Genomic DNA, 23,665 nt, shown 5'->3' with positions numbered 1-23,665 from the left:
TCTTAAATAACGAGAACTTCCAATTAAGAATCCTCTTCCACTCTACCAAACTATCACTCAGATTTGGAGTGATAATATCATTTTCAGGTAAACAAGAGTTAAAGACATTTATTATTTCTTGGAAGAAATCATAAACAGTCTTCTACAAATGGCAAGATAACCCACTCAGAACCAGAAAGATACAGTTTTAAAAAACATAAAATGTTTTTTATGTAAAGGGGACTCCAGAGTGAATTGTAGACTTTTATGTCACTAGAGAACCTGGTGCCATAAATTGATCCTAAATTGTAGAACATAGAATAAGTTGAAGAGTTTTTGGAATCATGCAACCTCCCAAGACTGAATTAGGAAGAAATGAGTGAATAAAATAAAATGCTACTCAATTATAAGAAAAACTGAAATCTTGCTTTTTTTTTGTAGCAGCTTGGATTAAACTATGGACTATCATCTTAAGCAAAGTAACTCCAAACAAAGATGTTGAACTATTTCACTCAGGTTGTATATAGAGAAACAAAGAAGCTGAAAGGACCCTGAACTAAGGTTTAAAAAGGAGAGGGGACGAGAAAGGGGCAAGAGATCAAACATTTGTTGTTAACAATATAATTAAAAAATATATTTAAAAGACTATCTGGTTCTTTACGTACTTGAAAGAACAGAAATTTGTAAGAAAAAGGAAAAAATGCTTAGCTAAATCATATTAAGAGATTTGGTTGCAAAATAACAAGATAAAAAGTGAATCACTGGGACTCTCAGTATTTGTATTGCAAACCATAATGCCCAGAAGTAGAGAGAGAGTATGGAGGAAATTGTCTGCCATGGAGGCAGGGGGAGGGTGGGAAAAGTGGGAGTATACTGGGGAGATTGGTGTGGGGAATGTGCACTGGTGGAGGGATGGGTGTTTGATCATTGTGTGATTGCAACTCAAACATGAAAACGTGTAGCTGTATCTCACAGTGATTCAATTTTTAAAAAAAAGTGAATCACTTTTTATCATTGTATATTCAATATATGCAGAGATATACTCCTATATTTCTGAAAGGGAAGTGAAATGAGGTAGAATGGAGCAGAAAGTAAGAATGAGGGGCTGGAGCAATAGCACAGTGGGTAGGGCATTTGCCTTGCACTCGGCCGACCCAGGTTCGATTCCCAGCATCCCATATGGTCCCCTGTGCACCGCCAGGAGTCTTAATTCCTGAGTGCAGAGCCAGGAGTAATCACTGTGCATCACCAGGTGTGACCCAAAAAAACAAAAAAAAAAAAAAAAGGAAGTAAGAATGAGCAGGATGCAGTTTTAACCTAGACCTCAGGTAGCACCACAAAGAGCTCTAATGAGAGATAGCATTCCAGAACTATTGCCCATAAAGATTTTTATTCTGAGCCAATCAGTCTCTGGAAGCAGTTTTCCCTTCGAAAGAGCAAGTGACCTTGGGTAAAACAACTGAAGAAAGCAATTTCCAAAGAGGTGAGCACGCAGAAAATGTTAGTTTGTTACCTAACTAGTGATATTAACTATAGTTTCTTTGTTCAGGTGATTTCCACAAAGATTTTCCATGAAAATTTTCAATATTCCCTTTGTAACTAATAATCTGTAGATCAAGGCACTGGGTGCATTTAATTTTCTGTTAAACATCAAAATCACCTGCTAGGTTTAGCACTCATTTATTAATGATTATTGGCTTGAATCAATTCTCAGTATAGTAGTTGCAGAATGACATATTTTTTCAGGCATATACCATTTCTTGTATGTATTTAATAGTCTATGATTTAAAAATAGCTTTCCCTTCTCTTCTATTTATATATTCAACATCGGTAGATACCCACTGATTTTTTATTTTATTTATTTTATTTAATGTATTCTCATCCTTTAGCATCTGCATTTCTATTAATAGATTGTTTCACATATGGTCATTAATATCTATTTAAGAAACCTCCTCTATTCTTTTAATGATCATTACTTTTAGAGACTTCCTTACTTTTTTGACTAATAAAGTGTTTTACTCTTATGTTGAATTTTCCCACACCCAGTTTAGGCATCAACTATATCTCTAACTAAACAGAACCCATTACAATGTTTGTTGAACTACATAGAGCATTTGCTCTCTACAATTATACCAAGTATCAATTATTTTATTCAATATGCATCTACAATAAATCCTTTTTGTTACATAATTAGATGGTCTTCCCACATTCTAAGTAAATCCAAATAAGAAACCTGTGTACATCTCTGTACAACAAGCAACCTTTGCTATCTAATCTTCCCACTGCTAAACTGAATTCCTGAAAAGTTATAAGTAATTTCTTAGCCTATGATTCAGGAAGCAATTGAAAGAGAAGAGTTCATCAGGATGTGAAGAGATGAGAAAAAAATGGAATAGATTCGATTGTCTATAGTTGAGCTCAAGGCTAATGTTACTATCAAATTTAATTTTTGATGAAATAGCTTTTTAAAAATAAGACCTAGATCTATTAATCCTGTTCCATTGTATGAAGCAGGATAGGGTTGGGGGAAGATCAGAGGGTCAGATAATGAGTTTATAAATGATTAATGGGAAAATATCCCTGGAAGGCAGTGTAATGAAATGGTTTTGCTTTTCCTCTCCTTTAGTTCCTACTGCTTTTATCTGTGGTTTAAAATAACCTATGTACATAGGCAATATTGTTAACTTCATGTGTAGTACAATGATCATAGTGAAGCTTTGGCTTAAAAAATAAAACAAATCCAGTGGGACATACATAGGGCAACTTACTGATAACAAATGAAGTAAGAGTATACAATGAAAAAGGAACCGTTTTTCAACAAACGGTGTTGGGAAAACTGGAGAGTCACAAAGAAAGAAGGAAGGAAGAACAGAAAGATGGAAGGAAGGAAGGAAGGAAGGAAGGAAGGAAGGAAGGAAGGAAGGAAGGAAGGAAGGAAGGAAGGAAGGAAGGAAGGAAGGAAGGAAGGAAGGAAGGAAGTTGTACTATACATATTACGCTATCCAAAATATATTAGGAACTCATACAAATCAAAACAATCAAAATATACATCCCAATCTAAAAATAGGCAGGATATTTGAATAGATGCTTCCTCAAAGACACATAGATAAATAACAAGCACATCAAATAGTACTAATCATCACTTATTATTAGAAACATTCAAATAAAAAACAGTTCAAAATATCATCTAACACCTGTGACTGTAAGAATGAGTATAAAAAAATATAAGCAAAATGAATGTGAGACTGGGAAGAAAAGAGAACCCTCATGCGCTTTTGACAAGGATATAAATGAGTACAAAACTATAGAAGACAGTATGAAGACTTCTCAAAAAATAGGAGTAGAGGTCCTGGAGCAATAGCACAGCGGGTAGGGTGTTTGCCTTGCACGCAGCCGACCCAGGTTCGATTCCCAGCATCCCATATGGTCCCCTGAGCACCGCCGGGGGTAATTCCTGAGGGCAGAGCCAGGAGTAACCCCTCAGCATTGCTGGGTATGACCTAAAATAATAATAATAATAATAATAGTAGTAGTAGTAGTAGTAGTAGAAATACTATTCACATGTTATTTTACTTCTGGATATTTATCTGAAACAAAATGAAAACACCGAGTTAAAAATATCTAAATAATCTGTTTTTTTTTCTTTTTGGATCACACCCAGTGATGCTCAGGGGTCACTCCTGGCTCTGCACTCAGGAATTACCCCTGGCGGTGCTCAGGGGACCATATGGGATGCTGGGAATCGAACCTGGGTCGGCTGCCTGCAAAGCAAATGCCCTACCCGCTGTGCTATCACTTAAGTCCCCAAAATATGTAAATAATCTGTTCATTGTAGTATTATTCTCAACATCCCAGTCTTGGAAGTAACCTGCATGCCCACGGGAGAAGAATGGATAAAATAAGCTTTGTTTACACAATAAAATACTACTCAGTCATTTATTAAAATGAGAGCAGAAATAAAGAGATCTGGGGCTGTTCAATTAACATAGATGGAGCTTGAGGTACTGTACTAACTGAAATAAACCAAATGAAAAAAGACAAGTGTCATTTGAAATTAACCAGATGTGGAAGACAAAATGAGCAGGCAAAACAAATTAAGCTTTGAACTGTAAGTTCGAAATGGTAGTTTCTAGTATTAGGGATTGTATAAATTAGATAAAATATACAACTGTATGGCTGTGAATAAAAGCTAGCCCTTTGTAAATATTCACATAATACAGCATGGAAAGATGTCAAACTATAACATTATAACTTGAAACCATGCAATATCATAAGCCAATGCTAAATAAGTGAAATTTTGAACACTGGACCTATGGAACAAAGAGAGTGACTCATTCTTCTTTTCCAGGCACTTTAATATTGTCTCCAATTTTGTTCTCAGTCAGGAATTGTAAGCTAAAATCCCAAGAGCAACCATCTTCTCAGCTTCAGTGGTGTCTCACAAATGCTCTCCTTCAACTCAAGCTGTGAATCAACTCACAAAGAGAAGGAAAATGGGAAAATGTTACATGAGTTACTGCCAAGCTAGTGAAGAGTTCTTCAGCTTCACCACAGTAATATAAAAATTTGACTTATTACATTTATCTCAAGCCCTTCATGTGATTAGAGCAAGCTCATTGCCAGAAGAGTTCAATTACAGAATCATCCATAGGATTTAGTCATTTCAATAAGTCATTTTGCTTATGGGTAAATTATACTAATTACTAACATGTAAAAAGTCCCACTTGGACATAAAGGAAACCCTCGGTACAAAAAAAAGAGATGATAATTAAGCATTCCTCATTTTTAACTATCTTATTAAAGAGGAAAATAATAACATATACTCTCTTAATATGCCAGAAACAGCTCCAGTACACTGAAAATTCCTAAACAAGTCTTATCTTCTACACCTCTTGAGTACTGCCAGGTTTGGCCCTGGGTGGTCCTGGTGCCCCTGAGTGCCACAAGGACCCAAAAGGCTGAGTAACACCACATCACTGAGACAACATCAAATCATCAAACCCACAGCACCTGACCAAGCAATCACAGGGATGGTCCCTGGACCGGACCCAACTCCACTGGGGTGGTCCCTGAAAATAAAAATAGGGCAGAATAACAAAAGGGATATTTTTCCCTAACTTCCTTTAAAATCATTTGAAATGTGTCAGAGATCTAGTACAGGGCTTACGACACTTGCATTGTGTGCCACCAACCTCACTTTAACCTCAGAGCACTCACCTCTATACCCCAGGGGTAGCCCAAAATCAACAAAATATCAGTCAAGATCAATGAAAACAATAAAATTATGACAATGCCTTTTGATATCTCACTATCTTATAATATAATCTTACACTCTCTCCCAGAAGCTTGATTACTAATAGGCTAAAATCATTCCATGACATCAGCTAATCCTCCAAAGCACCGGTTATGCTCCAGTTTGGAATGAAACCAACACCTCAGGTCCCCTTACACAATACATTGTAATCCGCAGTAATTAAAGCCTCTGTTAACATATCTTTCATTTCTATGATTCCCTTTAGTACTGTTAATGACTTTAAGTATATAACAAGAATCTTCTACTAATCACTGTATCACCTCATCCTGTTGTTCATTGATTTACTCCAGCGGGCACCAGTAATGTCTCTTCTTCCCAGCCCTGAGATTTTAGCAGCCTCTCCTTACTCATCTTTCCCAACTACTGGAGGCTTTTTTTAGGGTCAGGGGAATGAGACCTATTGTTACTGTTTTTGGCATATCAAATGCGCCACAGGGAGCTTCCCAGGCTCTGCCTGTGTGGGTGGGATACTCTTGGTAGCTTACCAGGCTCTCCAAGATATATATATATATATGTATATATACCTCATATATATGTGAGGTATATATATAGAATATATATATATATTCTACTGATATGAGCTCTATTCATCCATATTCTTTGGGGAATAGAGCAAGATATAAATAAACAATAGTAAATAAACTCACAGTTCCTACTCCCACATGAGATAGCAAGGAAGGTGGTTGGAAGCATTTCTACAATTTTGCTGGGTTCAATTATCCTGAATTATTTTGGCAGTATTGCTGTTGTTACTGTAATCTCACAAGCGTTTATTAACTCTCAGTTACATAAATACAGGCATTTTAAGGTTATTAAAATATACACTACTTAGACTCTACTCTTAAAATGTTTAAATGCACTGGAAACCATAAGCATAACAAATGCCCAGAGTGATTTAGGCAGGCTGTAAGTGATAACCTTTCCATCTATCCCAAATGCTACAAGACAACCTTGTTCCTGTTTTACTTTGTTCCGGTCCAGTAACTAGTGTTTAATATGGATGTCCACCCATCACCATCAAAACCATTTTCTTCAGGGCAAGTGGTTTTCTCTTCTTCAAACCCCTAGAGGCTCTGGCTCATTATCAGAAGTTGATAATATTTTCTTAGAGAATTAGAGGCTATATTTTCTTAGAGAATTAGAGGCTATATTTTCCTGCATTTTGTGTATTTTTAGGCAGTCAGGAGATGTTTGGCTTATTTCACAATATAAATTTTGTTAATAAATATTTCTAAGGTAGACTAGAGATTCCCACACTTTTTTAGCCTAAGGTTCTCTTCTCAGGAAAATAATTACTCTACACCCCTCCCTCAAATCTACCTTCTTTAAGTGAACAAACAGAAAATGCCCTGTAATTACATCATACCTTGCCCATATCCCAGCACCCATCAGGGGGCAATATCCCCCACTTTGGGTAAGACTAGGATAAAATAGTGAATTAATTGAAAAGCAAATATTGAATACATTACAGCTTTTAATTTTAATTAATTTTAATTTAATTTTTAAATGAATAAATCATCATTTCTTTTTTCCTACTTTAGACCTGCAGTTCCAGGCAGAGATGCATGACTAAAGATTATATTAACAAAAAGTAAAATCAATAATTGATTATAACTCAGACCTTTGAGCTTTTAAATTTTTTCTTAGTGAGTTTATGATAGACTGTGATCACTATAGTCCATCATATGTTATACTAACTCACCTATTCATTTGACTGAAATTACTTAAAAATCATACATGGCTGAACTACGTCATTAGCACTCAAAGTCATACATCAGTGGAGAGATAGTCCAATGGGTAGGGAACTTGCCTTACATATGGCTGATCCTGATTCAATCCCTAGCATCACCTATGGTTCCCTAAGTACCACCAGGAGTGATCCCTAAGCACAGAGTCAGGAGCAAGCCCTGAGCACATCTAGGTACGCTCCCTCAAATCATCTATCTTACACTTGCTTCTGTGTATGTTGACTTCTCTCTTATATTCCTGTTCATCGATAAATAATGTTCACCAGAGAACAAACAATTATACAATGTGTATTTTGTTTTGTACTTACTCATAATGATCAAAAGTGTAGTGGATCTTGTTCAACTGTCAGTGGTAGTTGTTAAGGGTGTGAATGCTCTGACTTAGAGACCTCGTTATCCAATGAACTAAAGACGGTATTGGATGACACATAGCCAACGGGAAAGGTACGGTGGGGAAAAAGGGAATACTTTCAAGTATTACTCACACAGACATCTTGAAAGTCTGTCATCTCATGACTGTCAACTGCTCCACTGAAAGGAATTTAGTGCTCGTATTTGAAGCTGGAGATGATTCTAGAGAGGGAGAGGGGGAGAATGGCCATTTCCAGACTTCGCTAACTCCCATATTGCTCTACTGCTGTGTCATAGCCATAGAACTGTACACTGAGAGGAAAAAGGAATTTCTAAGCTTCCTGTTCAAGAAACAGTTTTATTGATCTATGCTTTATCTTTTATTTTTTATATGATTCAGCAAGTCAGAACTGCTCCAGTTACGGTAGGTTTCTCCCACTCAGCAAGATGTTACAGGGTTAAAATACTTTAAAGTTAATAGGGAAGTACAGAAGTTTGTTCAGCACCAAGGAGAGTGTCCATGGGTGTTCGTTTTGTTTTTTGTTTTTAATGATTTTCTGGCTTCAAAACTGCATATAATTCATGAGACTACACAGAACTTTTTAAATGTGGTTTGAGAGATAGGTGCTAAGAGCTTACTTTCTCCATTTAAAAAAAACTGAAAATTTCCATAAAATATAAAGTTTGCCAAGGATTCCTCTATGTTAGTGGTTTCAACAATGTGCAACAGTGTGCTATTCTACTTTTCAAATGCAATGAATTAGCAGTCCCTTATCTATCTTTTGAATGTCAAAAACACAGTTTCTGAATGGATCTAGAGCAGAGGAAGATTTAGTGAAAATAGAAAAGAATACCAGATTAACAAAGAATATCGAATTAACAGTGACTAAAAATTATGCTGTGTTTTTAAGAATCTAAATTTTAAGATCTTTTCACTGCTATATCTTTATGACTTGACACATGGTAAGTGCTCGATGAATATTTACATGAGTCAAGTGCGAAAGAATTAATTAATGGCATGTGCTAAGTGAGTAGGAACAAATTAATGAATGCTTTGTCTGTAATGAAGAATCGTTTTAACACCTGGCCTCAGATATGCTCACCTACCACGTGGTTCAGCCTGAAACTTCCTTGGTCTATATTAGTGGAGCCCCTGATTTTCAGAAAAGTCATACCAAAGATTGTGCCCTTTCTCTCCTCTAAACTCTTGAGTCTAAAGAGTTTCTTAGATGCCTGAAAAGATTACTGAGGTTTCAACCCACTTAATCTGTATCTCCAAGGCAGCATGACACCCATTTCCCATTGACTTCTTCCATCTCATCCCAAGCAAAACTGTCAACCTAGTCCTGTCCTGTTACCAGATGGAAGGGACATGATCACCAGAGGCAATTTCTCATCCCCGTCCACCTTGTCCCCAGGTGGGCAGTAACTAGTGTCCCTACTCCCCAAGCCCCAAAACCAGGAGGCCTTGCTCTGCCCGGGAGACCCTCAAAGCCAAAGACATTGAAGTCCAGCTTCACAGCAGACAAAGGATAACACTGCAGTTCTGCTCCCAGCTGCAGTCAGAACCAGAGAGGACACGAAAACCTGCCAAAGACAGGACCAAGGGAGAAAGAGAAAGCGGGAACAAGCAGGACCAAGTTCAAATAGTCTTAAATAGATGTTCCCAATAGTCAGCCTAATGTAAAGACTTCATAACGTCTGAGTCCCTTGGCGTTTTGCTGTTGTTGTTGTTGTTTGATTGGGTTTTGGTGCTGTTGCTGTTGCTGTTTTCAATGTCTATTTGCTCACTAAAACATACATGAACTGAGTGAAGCTGCTGGCCTCCAGGTAGGCACAGCCCAGTTCTCAGCTCCTGAGAGGTTTCTGGGCTAAGGAGCCACTCTACTTGGACTGTACTATCAGGCCCCCAGAACGGGGGGGAGCCGACGGGGAAGAACTGATTTCCATTTCAAACTGCATTCTGGTACTGGGTACTCCAGCACCATTGGTCGATCAATATTTAATGCTTAGAGATTCTGAGTCTGCGGGAGTCGTGTCAGGGGACCTTGGGAGCCAATCTGCTTGAGCTTCGGAGTGATAATTATTCATGGGCTCCTGCCTCTTGCTCTTTCTCTCGCACGGTCCCACTCTGCAGACTCAGTGCCTTATCCAGTCCTCTCTTTCGCTCGCTCCGCCGCTGTAGCTGGACCCTTCCCTCGCCACCGCCCGGCACCTGCACATCCCTACGATGGCTAAGACAGCAATGGGTAAGACACCGCGCCTCTCCCCCTCGGCGCTCCCCACCTCTGACCTCCTCTCCTCGGGCTTTTGCAAGGCATTCTGAGATTTTTATTTTATTTTATTATTTTATTTTATTTTATTTTTGAGAGAGAGAGAACAAGATGTTCCTGGTAACCCGGGAAAACCGGGAAAGACAGGCTCAGCTTGGGGGATTTTTTTTTTTTCTTGGGTGGTGGGGGGAGGGCAAAGAGGGAATCTAAAAAAATCTAAAAGAAATCATTGATTTGAAGGTAGAAGCAGGTAAGTGAGGGTTCCCTGGGGAGGGGGATTTATCCCGTTTCCACGTTTTTAAGTGGGACGCAAATAGAGGGGGGCAGGGGCGACCGGCACAGTTTGCCTCGAGTGAAATTGAGGGACATTTTGGAGAAAGTGCTTCGTAACGCCCTTGATTTCATCCCTAGTTTTTAAAAAGAAAATGGGAGAGAGAGAGAGAGAGGGAGACAGAGGGACAGAGAGAGCACTCAAAGTCAAAGCGGTCCCATCGAGGCTATTCCAAGAAGGGTGGGGACGAAAAGAGGGGGCGGGTGGAGACCCCTGCAAATTTTCTGTATTGTCTCTGCCGAAGAACCGCTCCTCTGGGGCGCGGTCCGGGGAGGTGAAGGTGGAAGGGCTGGGCGGGTGGGGGGGGGGGGCGTTGCGGGGAGGAGGGGGTCTTTGTTTTAGGGAAAGGGAGGGTCCGGGCAGGGCCCCGCGGGCTCGAGTGGGCAGCTGCAGGGGCGGGGCAGAGCCCGGCGGGGAAGGGCGGGGTGCGGGGGGGACAGCGGCTTCGCAGGCGCCGGGGTGGGGTTTCTTTGTGTGAGGATGAGCGGTCCCGGGGGGAGGCACCTGCAGCGCGGGGCGCACAATGCGGACGGCCCCACCCAGAGCCCGGGGAGCCGCCTCGGCGCCCCTCCCCCCAGCGCCGGGCCCACCTGGCGGGGGGCGCCTCCGCGGGGAGACCGGGGTGGGGGGCGCAGCCCGCGCCCCGCCCCGCCTTGGGTGCTCCCGACTCGCAGCCCAGGCTCGCTTGGTGCCCCTGTGTGCCCCGCCCTGGCCTCATTGTTTTTCCTGGCGGGCTGCTGGGTGGGGGTCGGGGGGGGGCGGGGAGGGGCCGTGGGTGAAACCTGCCTGCCTGTGCCAAGGAGACACCAGACGCACATCCGAAGACGCCTTTGAACTCTTTTGGTCCTTTGGGGGGCGGGGGAGGGGGACGCTCCTGCAGCCTAGGTGCGTGGGTCCAAAGGAATAACGCGTACAAAGAGGCCAAGGTCTTAGGTAGGGCCGCGCGACATAGGCGTTTTGTAGGTCAGACGAGGGCCAAGTAGCAGCCGGGTTCCCACGCGGCATCTCCCGGCCCAGACTCGATTCCCAGAGACCGAAGATGCTCGGACCCAGGGCCTCCAGCCGCCACCCATTCTGCACCTCGAGGTGCCCCAGGGGGTCTGGGGCGCTGGGAGGCCCCGGGGTGGAGCAGACAGGGACGCGCCCGAGGTTTGCTGGGGGGCTCCCCTCCCCCGTCCCCGAAACCTTGCGGGATGCGGGGCGGGGAGGAGGCGGCGGCCCAGGCTCCGGGGACTGCCCTGCCCTGCCCCACCCTGCCCGCCCGGCGCAGATGACCTCGGGCTGTAGGATCAGGCGTGGCCCGAGGGCGGGCTGCAAGGGTGTTGGACAGTCGGGACCCCGCTGTCCCCCGCCCAGCCCTTGACCAGCTTGCTGCGGCGCACCCCGCAGTGCTCCGAGTTCCCCGAAGAGCTCTGCGGAAGGGCGGCCCGAGCCCCGCCCGACCACACAAAGGCGCGGCCCCACCCGCGCCCGCCCGGACCGCAGAGGTGACCCCTTTCCCGGGGCCACGCAAAGCTTGTTTTTGGTTTTGTTTCTTTTGCTTTCTTTCTTTTTTCTTTTTTCTTGCTTTTTCCACTTCTCACCCTCCAGCAGCCCGCGGAGCTCAGATCGGGGTTCTTCCCCCCCACACCCCTACCCCAGTCATCCCCCCTCGTCCCCCCACCCCGTCCCTCGCAGCTGAGATCCAGGCTCTTAATGCTCCCCCCCCCCCCAGGTCTCAGCAGCGCGGTCCCTGGCGTGGCCGGGCCGGGAGGGACCCCCGCGCGGGCTGCGGGGTGCGGCGGGACCCCACCCCACGCGGCCGGCAGGGCGGGGGCGCACGTGGCGGGCGGCGCCTGGAGCGCAGCCAGCCCTGCAGAGCCGCGGGCCGGGCGGGCTGGTGCGCAGTGTCCCGAGTCCCCCTCCGGCCCCGCGCGCTCCGGGCTCGCCGCCACCGGCGGGACCCGCATCGTCCCCGAGTCAGGAGTCAGTGGTCTTTCCAAAAAGGTCTGAAGGACGGTCTTTGATGAATCCTTCCCCTTATTGCACGCACTTCTCTTCCCTTCTCTCCCTGCTCCCCCCAAAAGAATCCTTTTTCCTTTTGAGATGTTCTTTTTTTTTTTTTACATTGTATAAGCAAATGACATTTAGGTTTTTGGTTTGTTTTTTTTTTACATTATAAAAGCAAATGGCATATCGGTTGTCGGGACTGTGTATGTTCACGTGGGTCTGGTCTATGTGCAAGGGCTTGCGACTGCCAAGCCCGTGTGGCAGAAATGACTGGAATAGTCTCCATAGAGAATTGTGACCACAATGGGGGGAAATACACATATGTAGTTGGGATATTACCGTCTTCACCATACATACTCCATAAGGTGATGTTGATAAATGCAGGTTATGCACAAGAATGGAACTTTATTTGTAAACCGTTCTTCCCAGTGCTGGTTCTTGGTGTGGTCTCAGTTCTACACAGGAACGGGGGTCTGAAACGGTAGCCATCGTCCATTAATAAAAAGCCCACCCAACTCCGACGGAGGCAAGACTTGTGTCCGCCTTCAGTAAGCTACGTTTGCAAATAATGAAAGGATGCACAGCCTCGCCAGTGTGCAAACAATGGATTTTTAAATTATTGTGGTTGCAAAGCATCATCAATTAAGTTTGAGGAGGATGCTTTTTCTTGATTTATTAAACAATTGTATTTGCATGATGTATCAAGTATGTATATATATAATATTATATATTATGTCTCATTATTTCTTTTAATGAAGTGGGCACTTTTCAAAAATTTTTAAAAATAACTAGAAATGGAGAAAATGGGGATTTGGGTAGGATTCATATATATATATATATAATGGCTAGAAAATGGCAGCAGTTTATCACTTAATCTGATATGTATTTTATAACAGGTAAGTAAGCTGCTGGCATATAAGAATTATCCCAGTAGTAACTAGTATGATAGTACAAATGAACACAGATGGTGAATTTGTGTATACATATTAAAATTCTCTGCAAGCATGTTTAAGTAATAATCACAATTAAGTGATTAGTGATATTAAATAGAAGTTTACTTAGTCTGAATTAACAGTGTTTTGTGATTTTGTGATATTACACAGATTATAGCAGATTGTCCTATTTTAAGGGGGAGAGGAATATTTTATTGTTAGAGCATTTGTCTCTGCTTTTCATCCTTTTTAGCAGGATTTTATTTCTTTCATTCAAAGTAGTTTCGCTTACTTTCAGGATTATTTTTTTCTGTATTAATGGTTGATTGTGAAATAAGGGTTTGATCTTTAGACACAACATGTCTTCCACCAAATAGCTCACTCGCAGCAAAGAAAATGCAGCAAGAAGTTCAATGCTACTGATATTCAAGAAATGTCCTCTGGGTGACATAAAGTCAGTTCACACACGAAGATGGTTTTCCTCTCTATAATTCATTACAAAAATAACTATTGAATTCTGCGACTATCAAGCAGAATTATAAAGTTAAATCTGTACCTTTGAAATGGAATCTGAGTCCATTGTATAGTTAGTTGGGTGTTTTGTCATTGATAGAAATCTAGACCAGCTTTTGGAAAATATCTAAATCAATCACTATTCTTTTTTAAAATTTTAACTGAAAAGGTGTGATCTATAGCCGCTCTACCGAGTATGCCGGTATCTTCGCAAGACTGAGTGACGCTGGCTGGTTCCCTGCTTTGGGTGTGGTCGCCCAGGGCTGCCAGCTCAGGCAGGTCACAGAAATTTCTCAGTAGTAAAACACACACATTCCATGGTCACACTATATTTTTTATAAAAAAATACATTTTTAGACAAAATGAAAATACTAAATTAATCAATAACCCAGCTGTTTTTAGAACTGGGGACTCTTCTTTCGTGATTCTTCCCATTGTACAACCACTGAAAACCTCGGAGTGTGCATTCACTTTTCACTCCACTAGAGGGCAATCAACCTCGCTAAAGAAGTAAATGCTGGAAACCCAATTCCAAATACTATTTAATGAAAAAAAAGTCATTTTTTATTAAAAATTCTTTTTTAGCTGGAGAATATTTTCTTCTATCTGGAACGTTTAGTGACTTATTCTGTAAATGAATGTCCTATGATATGCTAGTGGATTAAGAGGATTTGTCTGCCTTTTCAAGATTAAGAGAGCTTCAAAAAAAATTCAAAGTAATGCAGATTCTTCTTATTGATCTTACTTTTCAGTTTTATTGCATTGTTATGGCAACAACATTTATGCTCTTGAGTGATGGGGTGGATAAATAGTAAGAAATGATAGCAAAACTATTTAGAAATGGAATGTTTTAATATTTAAAGGAATAAATTAAACAAAAAATATCACTTACTTATTCATTTATTTTAAATTTTCTTGATATTAGAGATGCCTGAATGTCAGCCCATCACCTTCAGAAAGCTTGTAGGTTGCTAGGTTAAACAGGCAAATATAATGTGATGCTGAGAATGGCCGCCAAAAACTGGTTTTCTTTCACCTATATTTTTTTTTCTCTTTTTTGGGCCACACCCAGCTATGCTCAGGGCTTACTCCTGGCTTGCGGATCACTCCTGGTGGGGCTTAGGGGACCATACTGGATGCCAGAGACCGGGCCCTGGTTGGCCACAAGCAAGACAAATGACTGACCCAATGTACTATAGTTTTCACATTTTTAAGTTCACCTTTATTTTTCATTTAAAAGGCACCTTTCTGAACCAACTCTGTGTAAACTAAACACAGATATTTAAACTAATTTTATCACTTTTCAGTCTTATAATACTTTTATTGGTTAATAGAAAATTAATTTTGATAAAGAAGAAAACAAGTATAAGCTAATTTTGAGAAAATCAAAATTACTTTTTCATATTTACATCAATAAGCAATTTTTATATTTCTTATAACTAATTCATCTATAAATACTTAATAGTGTCATGTTATTTACTTTCTTAAACTTTAATGTGCATATGAATTTCCTGTGATTTTCAATAAAATGCAAATTCTAGTACAACAGGCCTTGTTGAAGTCAAACACTTTTTATTCCTAACAAGCTCCCAGATGATGTTGATTCTAACCATTAAATATATCAGTTATAGAAATAGAGAATTATAACATACATGTACCTCCCATGAGTTCTGGTGATATGTGTTAACATTTTCAAATCCATGGCAATCTTTACAAAATATTTCACTTCCAAACTCAACACTTAGGGATTTTATTCCTCTGGGAGTTGTGTGTTCTGAGCCATTGCTCTCTCTTAATTGGATTTTTAAAAACATACATATTGCCGTAGTCAAAAGGAGAACTTCAAAAGAAATATGAAAAATGAGAATTTGTGCATGTGTGTGCATTTAAAGGAAAAAATGTGACTTGTGACAAAGTTGGGAGGGATGATAAATCTATAATAATAGCTTACTTTTTTAATAAAAACAATAAATAAAACTTCGTGCAGACAAAAGAATTTTAATTCAAAACCTTTCAGTTAGCACAGTGGGTAGGTCATTTGCCTTGCACACAGCGAACCTGGGTTTGATCCCTGGCATCCCATATGGTCCCCCGAGCACTGCCAGGAGTAATTCCTGAGTGCAGAGCCAGGAGTGACCCCTGAGCACCGCCAGGTGTGACCCAAAAGGAAAAAAAAAAAACCTTTCAGTTGTCAGATAATGTGCAGAATTTTGTAACCTCATGTATCATAATTCACTGCCAATACTACACATTTTGAAGAATGTAGACAAGAATCAAATAGCACTTCCATTATCTCTCAATAATGTTTCATGTTTTATGTTTACCACTTGCCAAATCATTCTAAGTATTTCTTACTGAATACAACATGAGAAAATTATTAGTAATTTTTAATGCAGCTATTTGTTTGAAATTGTGTGTACTGATTTTCTGCTTACTTATAACATTGTGTTGAAAACTATCTTTTTAAGAAAGTCAACCTAGAGAAAAACATGGACCTTTAAGGAATAGTATCAAAGATATCATATGTTGGTCCTTTCGTGCAATTGTTGACTGACCAAGCAAACATTATCACAGTTATGAAAATGGTCTCCTGAAAAAATAATACTTTACTTTATATAAAATGACACAAATTAGATGTGTTGACATTTTCCAAATAGGACACCAACACATGATCCCAAATAAAAGTGACCAGAGATGATTAGATATGGTAGTATTAAACATAATATTGGTGTAAGCATCCAGGTTATACAATTTTTTTTGTTATTGACTTTAACTTCATTTCAGAGTCTCTCAAAAGCAGGTATCATATCAATGTTTGAAAGTTTTTATGCATTAAAAAGAAGACAATACTAAAACAACATTACAAAAGTAGTTTATGTTTGAAATGTTTAATGTTAATTATTTATTGTAACCATGGGTTATATAATGGATATGACAAAAATAAAAACTTGAGGGCCTTGAAGCCAAACAAAAAAAAAATGGTCATAATTGTCCTTTAATCCTGTGACACTGATTTCTTTCAAGAATCATTTTTCTGCATTGATATACATTTATAATCTCTAAATTTAATAACTTTTATTTATTGATAACATTTCTACAGCATATGTAACATCTAGTCATTGTTCTAAACATTTTACATATATCATCTTAATAATGAGGTAATCCTTAATGGCAGTATTACTATAAATAAAGAAACTGAGGCACAGAGAAGTTACTGGCTCAAAATCGCACCGTGAATGAGAGCCAGAATTTGAGCCCAGACGATTTGGCTCCTGAGTCTAAGCTTTTAGCCATGTAAAGATTTGGATTCAGGAGAAGATGTAAGAGTAGTACCATCTTCATATCAGAAACGGTTCTACCTTGAGGATCCAATCAATGGTACCACCATTTTGTTTCATGGCCCAAGATGGTCTTATCCTTTCTGAGAGCAGACTGATACTGAAGAGGAAATACCTTCAAATTAATGACTAGTTTTAATAGCTGACTTGGGGCTTGTTAAAATAATTGCCCTGATTTAGGCTTTGCAGGGGGGAGCGGTGGAGAGTAGTAATGAATGGAACACACAGCTCTCTGAAGACCGGGAAAGAGCACAGCAACAACTTCTAGTGTGGGTGTGATGACCAGTGAGCATACATAACGCACAGCGGCATGGTTAGCATATTTCAAAATGGATCCTAGCATCACTGTATCACTGTCATCCCATTGTTCACCGATTTTCTCAAGCAGGCGCCAGTAACTTCTTTATTCCTCCCAGGTATTCAAAAGGCCCTAGAATAATTCTCATTTATTTTAATTAAACAAACCTGCAACTAAAAAATATTCTGCCCAAACATCCATATAGCGTATAATCAGCAGGTACCACTTCAAGACTCTCATCTTACTACCTCAAATGCAGGCAGATAGGAGAGATCTGTGGGAAGATAGTTGTTCCCTTGTGAAATATTTTTAATTATCTTTTAATAAAAGAATTAGGTCCTGTCATTTGTCAAAGAGACATTTGCAGTAGTAAAACCACTGTTTATATAACCCATTTTTATTAGTCATGATTAAAGATAACATGTTGTGTACATTTTTCCTCACAAAACATTTTTTATGTGAATGTAAAGGTTAATTAATGCATCTCAGCAATCATTTTGCAAGTCATCTGGAAATATAGCTTCCCAAGAAGTTATACTTAAGAAGCCACATTATAACATAAATTTATATAGCATAACAAAAATTTTAAGACATTTCTCATTTATAATGGCATGGATCTCTAGGTGACAATATTTAATATTAAAATGAATATTCAAAATGATTGTTTTTGTGATCAGAAGTAACTAAACCTAATCCATGTGTTATAAAGTTCAAACTATATCGAACATTATCAGTTGAAAAACTGATGCAAGAGATTCTCATCAAGATGTCACTTGTGAGGGTCGAGAGATAGTTTAGCGGGTAGGGCATTTGCTTTGCATGCAGCCAACCTGGGTTCGATTCCCAGCATCCCATATTGTTCCCCAAGCACTGGCAGGAGTAATTCCTGAGTGCAAAATCAGGAGTAGCCCCTGAGCATCGCTGAGTGTGACCCAAAACCAAAAATAAATGAATAAATAAATAAATAAATAAATAAAAGATGTCACTTCTTTTTACTTTCAGATGCCAAGGGGAGGGGCACGGACACGTCAGACAGCTCAACAGAGGCTGGAGTTGTATAGCCCCCGGGAACCCTGCTTCTGAACATAAATAATTGTCTTTATGACTGTGTAGTTCTTTTCCTTTCCCAACGCTCATATCAACTGCTGTTATTTAAGTCTTGCAGCTTCATCTGAGAAGTGCCAATTAGCATTCTTCTCATAATCATTCTTCAGAAACATGAAAAATTATCGCAGCTAATTCCATTCTTTTGATGCAGATTACATGATCCAAGATCCCTGTCACTTTAAGGGTAATTTTGAATCCTATTTGAGACTGAGTATTTTCTTGTATTTAAAAATCAAAGAGTAGACAAACACAAAAGATTGAGAAACATTCAAAAGAAAAAAATGTACAGAGCCTACTCTAGCAATGCTTCTGAAATAATCATCTTTTCCATCCTCTTTCATTTTAATGTGATTTTTAGGAAATGGGAATAGCCTACATATTCTTCTTTTTTTTTTAATGAGTAAATTTTGACTCAGAGAATTTACTCAGTCAAGTTCACTTGTGGTAAGTTTCAGTGACAAAGGCTTCATAGGGATGTGTCAGGGCCAGAGAGATAGAATAGCACAAAAGAGTCCTGCTTGCATGAGAATGGCCTGGTTTAGATCCTGGCGATAGATCTGGTCCTCAGCATAACCACAAGCCCTCCCTAAGCAGGAGTCATCCCTGAGCACCACTGGGCCAGGCCACTAAACAGAAAAGCAAAATGAGAGAATAAGGGCTAGTGATAAGGCACTTGCTTGCATGCAGCTAAGTGATGTTTGATACTGAACACTACATATGGTCCTTGGAGCTTCACCAGGGAGCACAGAACCAGGAGTAAATCCTGAGAACAATCAGATGTGGCCCAAAACCAAAAAAAAAAATAACTAGAGATTATAATATGTATTATTATAATGATGTAATACAGTGAAAATTAAAACAAAGATAAATTCAGCACTTTCATTGTCCCATAATCAAATATTTGCTGCAAGAAAACCTATGCCCTAAGCACCTTCACCTTCAGATATTAGTCACTGATAGCTAATGGTATTAAATAAAGAAAATATACTTGAGCACCAATTCTGTTCTGAAACCTACACAGGATGTTGAGAGACTATAAATATACATGGACTTCATCCCGAGGAATTTGCTCCTGTGATAAAAAAAACAGGAAATTGCCTATGCCCCCCAAAATTAAATATCACAGTAGTGATTTCTAATTAAAACAAAAGTCTTCCCACTTCATTTTTTAAAAAAAATTTACTGATCCTGATTTACAATACTGTCAGTGCTAGTGTTTCATGCATACAACTTTCCACCACCTCACCCGCCATCAAACTGTCTATTTCCCTCCATCTTTATCTCAGGCTCTCCCCCTCTCAAATCCCCGACTGCCCACTATAGATAGCTCAGTTCTGCAGATAGGTTTACAGATTCTGTTGCTTTGAGCCATTTGTTACTCCCTTGCTATGCTTCTTCATACCCCCCATATGAAAGAGATCATTCTGTGTCTGTCCCTCTCCACTCCTCTCAGAGCTACAAATTTCACCATATCATGTTTTCTGAGAGCTGAGTAGTATCCTATTATGTACCTATCCCAGAGTTTCTTTATCCAGTCATCTGTTCCTGAACAATTGGGTTGTTTCCAGATTTGGGCTATTGTGGATAGTGCTGCAATATTTTAAAAGAGTGCACAGTACTATATAGTACTAAAAACAATTAGGAGATCCAAGGTATGCAAAGCTTTTCTAAGCATCGCCAGTGTGCTTAGAAATTTCCCCTCCTGCACTCCAAATTCTATGACTCTGACTGAATGGCCCCTGGAATTTTCATTTCTGCAAACTCCCAGATGGTTCTTGTGCATCTGGTCCAGAACCACACGACTGGGCCTAAGAGACAGCTCCAAGAGCTTGGCTCCATCTCCAGCACCACACTGACCCTGAGCACTGCTGGAAGCAAATCCCCAAGAACTTAACTTGGAGTGTCTCCTACCTCGCCCCAAAACAAGAATACTATTTAGAGTAAACCTAACTTCAGTGACTAGAGGGTATCTGGACCATAGTGGGTCTCCAGACAGAGGGTCTGCACACGGGCAGAGGAGAACAGAGTCCCTAAGCCCCTATCGCTTCCCCTCTGCATCAGCAGTTGATGCTGCCCTGCAGGAAGAGCTCGGGAGCAGGACCTAATTGCCACGTTTCCGGTCTACTCTCTCACTGATCGGTCTTGGTCCTGTTGCTTTTCTCAGCTGTGCTTCTTTCTTTTTTTTTTCCTTTTGGGTCACACCCGGCGTTGCACAGGGGTTACTCCTGGCTCTGCACTCAGGAATTACTCCTGGCGGTGCTCAGGGGACCATATGGGATGCTGGCAATCGAACCCGGGTCGACCGAGTGCAAGGCAAACGCCCTACCCGCTGTGCTATCGCTCCAGCCCCTCCCGGCTGTGCTTCTAAATCAGCAGATGTGAAATGGTGAGACAGACTGCCCGAGGTGTATCACAGAGCACTTTTCCAAACGGAGGAATCAAATGTGGAACTGATGGATATGTGTTAAAGTACTATTTAACTGTAAGGGGTTCATTTTAAATTGTCCTTAAGTAAAGGTGGATGTTTCAGTTATGAAAATATCAGCCCATGCATATATTGAGCAAAGGGAGAACAAGGAGCATAGGCAGGAACTGGGACATTTTGTTCTTTAAAAAGCTACTAAATAATTTAAATCAATAAAATTGTGACCCAAGACAACAATGTCTGACATTTAGAAGCACTTGTGCTCAGGTGAAATATGTAGATATTTCAGATTTGTTTTTTTCCGTGAATGAATATTGGTTTAGAATCCTGTATATCACCCAAAGTTTTATTAGCCTCTACCCACACCCATTTCCTCCCCTACCCTCTTTGGATAGCAGCCACCAAGCTGAGAGAAACGCTTGAGCAAATGAATGCTGCAGCAAACAGGCAAAGAAAATGTGGAGAAGCAAGCCATGAAATGCAGCAGACGTTTTTCTTCTGGCGCCATGTTTACCCGTCTGGCACCACCTTGACCTTAGTCCACTTCCTTGAGTAACTCTACAAGCCCACTTTAGACAAAAACAACCCAAGCCTAGATGGGCGGGCTTGAGCCGTCTTCAAAAATTGAAAGTTGAAGAAGGGGCCAGGGTGGTAATACAGCAGGCATGGTGCTCACCTTGGACGAGGCTGGCCTGGGCCCCATCCCGGGCATCCCATATGGTCCCCCAAGCATTGCCAGGAGGAATTCCTGAGCACAGAGCCAGGAATAAACCCTGAGCACTGCCAGGTGTGACCCAAAAAGAAAACAAATGAAAATGTAAAACAAAAGGAAAGGACTGGGTTAATAGATTGATTAGTAGAGCAAATGCCTAATAGGCTAGAGGCCCCGAGTTTGATTCTTGACGCCATATGACGCCTGACCATCAGCCTTGGCTGAGCATCACTGGCTGTGCCTCCTTCCACTGCCAGGTTTGGCCGCTATTAATAATAAAGGGTGGAGCTCTATGAAACAAGAAAACCAGTTTGTCAATAGAACTTGAAAACAGCACATTTTTATGAATGTTAAAAGTAGTACTACAAAAATATTTCCAAAAAACTTCCGAGGCCAGCCAGGAAACGTTACTGTTAGATATGATGAGAACTGTAGCTGAGTACAGGTGAGTCTTTGCCTGGTGTTAGGTGCATACGGTTTTGAACACGGGCCCATTGTTTATCATCTGATAACCCCTGAACAAAGGATAATTTTTATACCACAGTTTTCTTGGTTATGAAATAAGAAAAATAATACCACCTACATCATATGATTTTTAAGTGGATTAAGGAAGCAATTGAATGCTAGCATTTGTCATTAAAAATATTGGATCTGAGTGATAGTAATAGTACAGCAGGTAGGGTACTTGCTTGCACACGGCCAACCTGAGTTTAAGCCCCAACACTCCATTTGGTCCCCCGAGCTCTGCCAGGAGTGATCTGTGAGCACAAAGCCAGGAGTGAGCCTTGAGCACTGTTGGGTGTGGCTAAAACATAAACAAGCAAAAAATTAATCCTCTTTTTTCACCTGCTAGGTGGATGATAATAATGTTAAATAAAAATATCTAGCATCTAAGTTCTTACACTTAGTGAATTTCTACATGTAATAACAAATCTAGATTTTACTTAGAATTTAGGAAATGGTCTTTTTTTCAAAAAATTGAAATACATTAAACATTTTCTATTCTTTCTTTTTTATTATTAATTCATTCTTTTATTGAATCACCATGTGGAAAGTTACAAAGCTTTCAGGTTTAAGTCTCAGTTATACAATGCTCGAACACTCATCCCTTCACCAGTGCACATATTCCACCACCAAGAATCACAGTATACCTCCCTTCCTCCCCCAGAGCCCTCCACCCCGCATGTGTAACTAGTACATTTCACTTTACTTTCACTTTACTTTGATTACATTCAATATTTTAACAAAAAACTCACTATTATTGATTTGGAGTTTCTCCCCCCTAAAGTCGACCTGCTGAAAAGGAAGCATTTGATAATTTGTAGGAAATGGTCTTTTTTATGCAGTGGTTCTATGTAGTGGAGGGAGAAGTCTTTATTTATAAAGCCACTGCCAATATAATACACCTGCTAAGTAGTCCATCCTGCGTGAGGTCAGAATTTGCCTGGACCGTGTTTATCTTCTCAAGTTTCTCTGCCATGTTCCATAGTTCATCCTACCTCATATACATATCAAATGTCAATAAAAAAAAACCGTTCTTGCCTACTCATAAGCTCATCACCATAAAATGTCACATTAAGTATGAGTGAAAATTAACTTCTAAAGTAACAATATGTTAAAAGTCTGCACTGAGACCTTTTGAAGAATAGGAAAAGGAGAGCTATAGGAACAAACACACAGATTTTCAAGCTCGTAAAAGTTTATTTACCACCAGTTCCACCCAAATCCCACGTCATGTGGCCCTTGCACTGCCTTTCATACCAACCTCTGCAGTCTCCTCTCATCTGAGAAACCGAAGGAACATAGCATGCATCTGTGATTTCTAACTTTGCATCTGACTTTATGAAGTTTTAAAGGAGGATAATTGGCTGCCAGTATAAAGCAGCATTTTAGCTATTTTGCTTTGCCTTGAAATCACTGATGCATATAAAAGCATGGCACATAAACTAGGAATTTATCTTATAACTGCAGGCATATTAATAGAGATGTGTGCTTGCAATTACTAGCATAGTCCTTGCTCAGACTCAACACAGTTGGTAATAACAATCTACAAACCAAAATTCTCAATATTTTTAATATTTATAGGCCATAAAATACAGGTGATAAAATAAGCTCCTACTTCTCATAAACATAGGTTTATGAGAAAGAAAAAGGTTTATAAGATAGCATCAGAAACATCTCAGTTCTACAAGGTCATAACATATTGCACTAGGTAGAGTAATTAAGCTATATGGAAAAAATAGACATTCTTCCCTTTAAAAAAATCAGAATTGCCTTATTTTAACAAAAAGATAGCGAGAAAAAGAAATGGATCTCTTTATCAACCAAAACTTTGTTTTTAAAGTAGTGTAGTAG

The 23,665-nt window shown here is 40.2% G+C and overlaps 1 protein-coding gene across 1 annotated transcript in view; it reads left to right on the top strand.

The window, feature by feature from the left end:
* The first annotated feature begins 9,420 nt into the window (after nucleotides 1–9,420).
* The window catches only part of STMN2 (stathmin 2), a 51,564-nt gene continuing 37,319 nt past the window's right edge, over nucleotides 9,421–23,665 (top strand). Inside the window, exon 1 of the mRNA XM_004602375.3 lies at nucleotides 9,421–9,641. Within this exon, the coding sequence (XP_004602432.1) occupies nucleotides 9,623–9,641 (19 nt within the window). The 5' untranslated portion in view covers nucleotides 9,421–9,622. The remainder of the gene's footprint in view (nucleotides 9,642–23,665) is intronic.

The sequence above is a fragment of the Sorex araneus genome, chromosome 2, assembly GCF_027595985.1.
Source record: "Sorex araneus isolate mSorAra2 chromosome 2, mSorAra2.pri, whole genome shotgun sequence".
NCBI lineage: Eukaryota > Metazoa > Chordata > Mammalia > Eulipotyphla > Soricidae > Sorex > Sorex araneus.
The sequence above is the reverse complement of the archived record's forward strand: the minus strand, read 5'-3'. Positions and strand labels throughout refer to the sequence as shown.